This window comes from Myotis lucifugus, unplaced genomic scaffold, assembly GCF_000147115.1.
Source record: "Myotis lucifugus unplaced genomic scaffold, Myoluc2.0 scaffold_3867, whole genome shotgun sequence".
NCBI lineage: Eukaryota > Metazoa > Chordata > Mammalia > Chiroptera > Vespertilionidae > Myotis > Myotis lucifugus.
In genome coordinates, this window is record NW_005874915.1 from 5,842 (window position 1) to 13,834 (window position 7,993).

Below are 7,993 nucleotides of genomic sequence, written 5' to 3' on the forward strand. Positions count from 1 at the left end.
GCTCGTAGAGAAAGGGAGTGTGGCTTCCAGCCCCTCCACGGAAACTGATTTTTACACGAGGAGAATAAATCCTGCCGGCAAATTACAGCACTGCCCTGCCGCTCTGGGCTCATGTGATGATAATGAGGTTCTAGGGACAGACGGTAAGGGGAGGGGATGAGCACCGGCTTTGTCCCTGTCCAGATTCTCTCATGCGGGGCAGGCCTGGAGGCACTGCCTGGAGGGGCCAGGGGCCTGGCGCCTGCCCCACACTCACCTGCAGACGGCCTGAGACTGCCCCGACACCCCCAGCGGGGCTGGCTCTCAGAGAGTGGCCTGTGCCAGGGTCAGAGGGAGGGGGACGGCCCAGCACTGCCGCTGTGGCTCCGTCCTCCCTGCCTGGATGCCAGCCACCTCCTCGCCAGCCTCCCTGCTGCCTCTGTTTAGCCTGACAGCCCTCTCTCCCCTCAGGGGCCAGAGGGAGCTTTTAAAAACAGAAATCAGATCATGTCACCTGTCTGCTTAAAACCTTCCAGGCTTCCGTCAGGCTCAGAATAAAGCCCCAGCTCCCTGCAGGGACTCCAGCCCCGGCAACCTGGCTGCTGTTCCCACTCTCTCAGCCAGACGGAGCGTGAGGGCTGCGCCTGACAGTCTTCCCCCTGCAGGACCCCGGCCGGCGCTGGCACAGTGCTTGAACCGAGCAATGCTCAGTACACACCCTAGGGGGAGTGAGTGAGCCTCAGTGTCCTCCTCTGGAAAATGGGGCCATAGTAGCAGCGGCCCCACAAGCCTGAAGAAGGATTAGAGGCTGCAGATCAAAGTCAGAGCCCAGAGCACAGAAAGTCGGATTCGTCGTCGTCCCCAAGGGAACGAACCCTCCTCTCACCTGCCTCTCCGGGGCAGTGCAGGGCCAGTTTCCTACTCAGCAGGGGGGGGGCAAGATAGTAGTCAAGGAGTTGGAAGCTGGCCTTTGTAAGAGTTACTCGTCCACAGGGTGATGGGCCTGTGTTAGCTAAACATGCACCAGCGGAAATAAGATCTGACCACAGGACTCTCCAAGACTGTGTCCTGCTGTCTCGTGGGCAGGTGAGGAAACGAAGGCTCAGAGAGCCCGAGGGCGTGTCCACAGGGCCCGGGACCTGTGGGACCAGAGCTCCCCGCCGCCCCGTGAGGCGGCTTCTCCGCACTTGCTCCAAATGAACACCTTGCACTTGGAGAGAAAGCTGCTTAAAGCGAGCAATGCCAGTAATTAGCCTGACGGTGGGAGGGGCACATAAGGCCCAGTGCATGGAATCTTGGGAAGTTGTGCACAATGAAAGGGTAAACTCTATGGTGAGGATAAGGACCAACTCATGGAAGATCTGAGTGAGGTGGAGGGTTTATTTGTTCATGATTTATACACTCATGCTTTTTTTTAAAAAAAAAATTCTATTTGCCCTAGCTGGTTTGGCTCAGCGGATAGAGCGTCAGCCTATGGAGTGAAGGGTCCTGGGTTCAATTCTGGTCCAGGGCACATTGCAGGCTTGATCCCCAGTTTGGAGGCATGCAGGAGGCAGTCGATCAATGATTCTCTCATCAATGATGTTTCTCTCTCTCTCCCTTCCTCTCTGAAATCAATAAAAATATATTTTTAAAAAATTCTATTGATCTTCAGAGAGAGAGGAAGGGAGGGAAGGAGGGGGGAGAGAGAGAGAGAGAGAAACATCAATGCGAGAGGAAACATTGATTGGCTGCCTCCTGCACACCCCCTACAGGGGATGGAGCCACATCCTGGGCATGTGCCCTGACAGGAATAGAACTCCACACCGTCCGGGGCACACTCATGCTTTTATTTTTATTTGAGTATATACTGCGTGCATCCTATGCACCCGTCACATGCTCAGGCCAGGGATACAGGATGAACGAGATAGACAATGAGCAAGGTCAAGTTTTGGATACGTTGCCAGAAGTGAGCTTCCGAGTGGCCAAAGCAATGAGGGAACCTGTCATTACAAGCTCCACTTTAGCCACAAGATGCCGGCGTGTGAACTGCTCAGGAGAAGCCCAGCTTTTCCTGGTAAAACGAATGTCTGGGATGCCCACGCCAATGTGATTTGTTGCTGATCCGACTGGGGCAACTTGGACCTGTGTGTATCTCATAAATAAAAAGTGGCCAGAGCAGAGAATAACTCCAAAGACACACGAAACACATTGACCAGAGTCCTTCATTTCCTGCGTTCTCCTTTCTCCGATCTTTTGCCCACATATACACCCCTCACACACACGTTTCCTCGTATCTCTCTACCCACATCCTCTGTCTCTCTACCCAGGTGGTGTGGCAGATGTCGGTTCCCTCTCTCTGACCCCCCACTCCTATCCCCGCAGACTGCCAGGAACTGTTGCCGCCACCCCCCATGGCCCACATACAGGGTCAGGGCGCCCCAGCCGCAGGGGCCGCCCCCGTGGGCTCCCAGTACTGCGTGTGCAAGGTGGAGCTGTCTGTGAGTGGCCAGAACCTGCTGGACCGGGACGTCACCTCCAAGTCCGACCCCTTCTGCGTCCTCTTCACAGAGAACAATGGCCGGTGGATTGAGGTGAGCCCCTCCATGCGTGTCTGTGATGGGTGTGGGTGGCTAGGTGTCTGGGGAAGGGGCTTCTACTGGATCCTGGGGCCTCCCGGCCAGGCCCTTGGAGGTAATTGGAGTGTGGGCTGGGGACTTCTTAGAAAATTGTTACTCTTAAAACTAAATTTTAACCCGGCTGGAGTGAGTGGCTCAGTGGTTGAGCGTCAGTCTATGAACCAGGAGGTCAGGGTTTGATTCCCGGTCAGGGCACACGCCCGGGTTTCAGGTTCCATCCCCAGTAGGGGGCGTACAGGAGGCAGCCGATCAATGATTCTCATCATTGATGTTTCTATCTCTCTCTCTCCTCCTTTCCTCTCTGAAATCAATAAAAACATATTTTAAAAAATTAAAATGTATTTAAATATTACTTTAAATATATTTGTATTTAAATTACTATAATTATAACTCATAGATTTATTTTTTTAAAATATATTTTATTGATTTTTTACAGAGAGGAAGGGAGAGGGATAGAGAGTTAGAAACATCGATGAGAGAGAAACATCGATCAGCTGCCTCCTGCACACCCCCTACTGGGGATGTGCCCGCAACCAAGGTACATGCCCTTGACCGGAATCGAACCTGGGACCTTTCAGTCTGCAGGCCGACGCTCTATCCACTGAGCCAAACCGGTTAGGGCATAGATTTAGATTTATACATACACAATTCGTGCACCGCTGGGGTCATTCGCCGTGGCCTGCACCCTCTCGCAATCCAGGACCCTCAGGGGGATGTCGGATGGGCCGAAACTGGCAGTCTGACATCCCCCAAGGGATGTAGTAGTGCGAGAAGCCGCAGACGGCTGGGGCACCGCTCTGCTCATCCCGGCTTCGCTGCACCTGCCACCACCAACCACTTGTAGTGCTGCCGCAGAGGCAGGAGAGACTCGTGCTGCTGCAGCTGTGCTTGCCAGCCGTGAGCCTGGCGTCTGGTGCCCGTTGGTCAGGTGAGCGGCACTCCCACTGTGGGAGCACACTGACCACCAGGGGGCAGCTCCTGTGTTGAGCGTCTGCTCCCAGTGGTCAGTGTGCATCATAGTTACCAGCCGGTTGTCTGGGTGACTGTTTGACCGGTCGCTTAGGCTTTTATATATATAAATAATTTTATATTTATATTGTAATATTTTAATTATTATATATGTAGCTAAAACCTTAGAGTTTTATAAAGTGCTTGCTTCCACTGTTAAATAACTTACCCCACTTATTCCTAAACGAACACACAGTGAGGGGCAAACAGGGATAGGGAGACCCAGGCTTTAGTCTCAATGCTGGACCAAGGCCCAGTTCTGTTACTCCTTGCTGTGTGGCTTTGAGCAGGTGGCTGTCCCTCTCTGAGACTGTCTCATCTGTGAAATGTGGATTTCCCCCTCCCTGCCTACCTTGAGGAACCCAGAGCTGGGGATGTCGATGGGGCCACAGCCAGGCACGTCGGAACTGGCCTGAGAGCTTTGGCCTGAGAACTGGGGAGCGATGCAGGTTGAGGAAGGACATTGAGAAATCCAAACTGTTAAGACTTTCCAGTCTTAACTATTGCTTCGTTCCTATTCCGTAAAGGGTCTATGTTCATTGTAGTAAATTTAGAAAAGCCAGATGGACTGGAAGAAGAAAGTCAGAATAGTGGGGAGCCTGCCTCTGAGGGAGAGCCTCTGTTAAAAGTTGGGTACCCCGCCCTGGCTGGTTTGGCTCAGTGGATGGAGTGTCAGCCTGAGGACTGAAGGGTTCCGGGTTCGATTTCCAGTCAAGGGCATGTACCTCAGTTTCAGGCTCAATCCCTGGGCCATGCAGGAGGCAAACAATCGATGTGTTTCTCACATCGATGTTTCTCTCTCTCTTTGTCTCTCCGCCTCCCTTGCACTATTTCTAAAAATCAATGGAAAAATACCCTCTAGTGAGGATTTTTTTTTTTTTAATTTTTTTTAAAAAATATATTTTTTTGATTTTTTACAGAGAGGAAGGGAGAGAGATAGAGAGTTAGAAACATCGATGAGAGAGAAACATCGATCAGCTGCCTCCTGCACACCTCCTACTGGGGATGTGCTCGCAACCAAGGTACATGCCCTTGACCGGAATCGAACTTGAGACCTTTCAGTCTGCAGGCCGACGCTCTATCCACTGAGCCAAACCAGTTAGGGCCTCTAGTGAGGATTTTTAAAAAGTTGGGTACCCAGCCTTCCAGACAGTTTTATATGAGTATAGATTTTCCAAAATATGTATCTGTTTGTCATTGTAATTAGCCAGGCCACAGGGGACATCCCTCTGGACATACTGTGGTTGACAAAGACTTTCCGCAGATGTTGGGTCCTTATGAAGCCAAGGAAATGTGCTGAGACTATGGACCCATTTTACAGAGGGGCAACTGGGGCCCAGAGCCGGTGGGGATTTCTCTGTGTCACCCAGTGCTTTGGAGATGCAGCCAGAATTGGGAGGTGGAACGTGGGGTCAGTTGAGGACTCCTAGAAGGGGGGCGGGGGTAGTTCCAGGCATGAGGCCAACTCGTCTGGAGCATCCTGTGCCCTCTGCCAGGTGCCTAGAACCCGTGCCCCCCACCCTTGACTATCTCCCTCCCACCCAGGCCAGCCACCCCAGCTAAAAATAGCCCAAGATCAAGACCTCTGCCTGCTGCTCCAGCCCTTGGAAATGGACTGGGTGGGAGGAAAAATCAACACAGCCCAAGCCCCAAAATAGACGGTCACCCAGACTCCGCGGTTTGGGGCCTCCGTGTGGAGTGGCCAGAGGGCAGGGTTCTTGTCCCAGCCCCACCACTGACCCACAGTACCGGCCCTGTCCTCACCCAGGCCTGGCTTCCACAGTGGGTGGGACCTCTGGGGCTGCACAATTCCAGTATTGACATTCCAGGATTCCGTACAAGGCACAAACATCTGCCCTCGGGGGGTGGGGAGCCCAGACCCTCCCCCTAGGGATCCCTCCTTCCTGTTGCCTCTCTCAGCTTCCATGTAAAATGTGGCTTGAAAAGGGATCCTCTCAAAATAAAAAGAACTAAAACCACAGAGAGTCAAAGCCTTCATTTTACAGAAGTGGAAACTGAGGCACAGATGAGGAGAGGGACTTGCCTTCTGTCACTTCTCTAGGCAGGACAGGGCCCGAGCTCTTATCCCGGCACCTGGGTATGGAGCCAGGGCCAGGGAGTTAAGAGTGTGGGCGCCGGAGTCAGACCTGGGTTCAGATCTTGGCCCTGCCCTGCTAGCTGTTCCACCTTGGGTAAGTCACTCAACCTCTCTGTGCTTCAGTGTCCTCCTCTGTGAGCTGAGAGCAATGCTCGCTGCAGCCGTCCAGGTACCTGGCCAAGTGCCTGGTACAGAGTCGGTGTCTGCGAGTTGGCAGAGTCATCTCCAGCAGCCCCAGAAGGGTTGAACTCTGACCCCCGCTTCCCTGCCTCCCCGCCAGTACGACAGGACCGAAACTGCCATCAACAACCTCAACCCCGCTTTCTCCAAGAAGTTCGTCCTCGACTACCACTTTGAGGAGGTGCAGAAGCTCAAGTTCGCCCTGTTCGACCAGGACAAGTCCAGCACACAGCTCGACGAGCACGATTTCCTGGGCCAGTTCTCCTGCAACCTGGGCGTGGTGAGCCGGGCCCTGCAGGTGGACGGACAGCCCCTACCCTCCCAGATGTCACCCTGCTCCCAAGGACAGGGCAGGCCCTTGGACAGAGTCTCTCCTGCCGCCGGCTGTCCCTGGCCCTGTTCTCCCGCCTGGCTCCGGAGGTGGCATCACAAAGACAGATAGCTTGAGGGGCCAGCGGGCAGAAAAGGGGGGCAGGAGCCTGGTGGGTTTGGGGCCAGGTGATGGGCTCGCATTGGACACCACTGAGCACAGTGCCAGCCAGATGTTGCCACACAGGAAAGGGGGCCCCACGTGGCCAGAGCTACTGATCGTTAGAAGCCATCAAGCGTGGTCTTGACTCTGGGGTAGGAGGATCCCCCCAGAAACCAAGACACCCAGGGAAGTCCTACTCTGGGATGGCCTTGCTGTGTGACCTTGAGCAACTTCCTTTCCCTCTCTGGGCCGCACTTCCCCATCTCGCTCAGTCCTTGGTGAACTTAGGGAGGTTGGGGGTTTGCAGGGCTAGGAGCCTCTGACACAGTCATCCTTTGTGACTGTGGACCCTTAGACAAGCCCCAGCCCCTTCTGGGTCTCGATGTCCCCATAGTTCACCTGGGGATAATGTTGACTGCCCAGCCGATAGGGTTGGTGAGGGAATAAAATTAAAATTCCTTGGAGAGGTCCTAGTGGAGACGGAAATGCCCTGGGCCTTGCAAGAGGTGATGCTCAATGAAAAAAGCAAGGGACCCACAGTTATGTAAGAAGTGGGGTGCCTCCATCAGGGTTCCCGCCGGCCTGTGTGTCCCCACCCTCAAAAGGTAACTGAGGCCAGAGCTTAAGGCCCAGTGGTCAGCGGCAGGGAACTGACCCGGGAGGGGAACCCTACGCAGGACCAGACACCAGCCAAGCGGGGCCACCCCAGCCTGGAGGGAGGGGCAGGGCAGGAAGTGGGGGCAGGGCTGGTGAGAGCTGTGGCTTCGACTGCAGAGGAGCCAGGGCAAGGAAAACAGCTCCTGCCAGGCCTCAGCCAGCCTCCTCCCTGCCTGCTCTCCCGGCTCCTGCTGGCACCCCCACTGGTTGAACCCCCACAAGCCAGAAGCACAGGGAGCTGGGTGCTCTGGGCCCCCAGGGACACAGAGAAGGTGGAGAAGCGCAGGGAGGGGACTGGAGAGGGAGACCAGCGTAGGGGGAGTGGAACATGCTCGTATGGGCACAGGAACCCTGGCCTTTCCCCTGAGAAACAGAGCCAGGGTGGCCCCTGAAGGGTGTGGGGTGCAGTGGGCAGAGGGGGTGGGCAGGAGGCCTGGCACGGTGGCCCCTTTTCCCTTCTGTGTGTGGATCGCTGACGCAGGTGTGACTGTATTTCCTGGGCAAACCAGTGAAAATACGGAGAGAGTTGAGCCTCTCCTCAGGGAGGGTGAGGTCGGTTGGATGGCTTCAGGGGAGGCAGTTAGGGGGCTAAACCCCCCACAGTTGTCTCCAGACGTGAGCCTTGAAGAGCCTTTTCCTGGGGCAGCCCGGTCCGTGGGAGTCGGGCTGCTGGGCTCCCATCCCAGCTCTGGGACCTCAGGCGAGTGTTTTAACCTTTCTGGGCCTCCGTCCCCCCCCCCCCCCCACCACCACCCCAGCTCAGTGGGGTTAGCAATAGCTACCCTTTGCCTCCCTTGAGCATCGCGCAGCGGGAGGTGTAGCCAGCGCCTGGCATGGAGCAGCGAGCTGTGAGTGCTTGAGCATCTTTCCTTCTCTCTCTCCTCTCTCCCCTCAGATCGTCTCCAACAAAAAGATCACTCGGCCTCTGCTGCTGATGAATGACAAGCCTGCCGGGAAGGGCTTGATTACGGTACCAGCGCC

General features: G+C 55.1%; 1 protein-coding gene across 1 annotated transcript; it reads left to right on the top strand.

Annotated features, from left to right (window-relative positions):
• Nucleotides 1-1,876: 1,876 nt before the first annotated feature.
• Nucleotides 1,877-7,982, top strand: LOC102435116 (copine-2-like; the record flags this gene model as incomplete). Its single annotated transcript, XM_023749217.1, has 4 exons — nucleotides 1,877-1,901; nucleotides 2,344-2,552; nucleotides 5,984-6,163; nucleotides 7,908-7,982. Coding segments are annotated over exons 1-4 (489 nt in total), but the record flags the coding sequence as incomplete, so codon positions are not given.
• Between the last annotated feature and the right edge of the window lie 11 nt (nucleotides 7,983-7,993).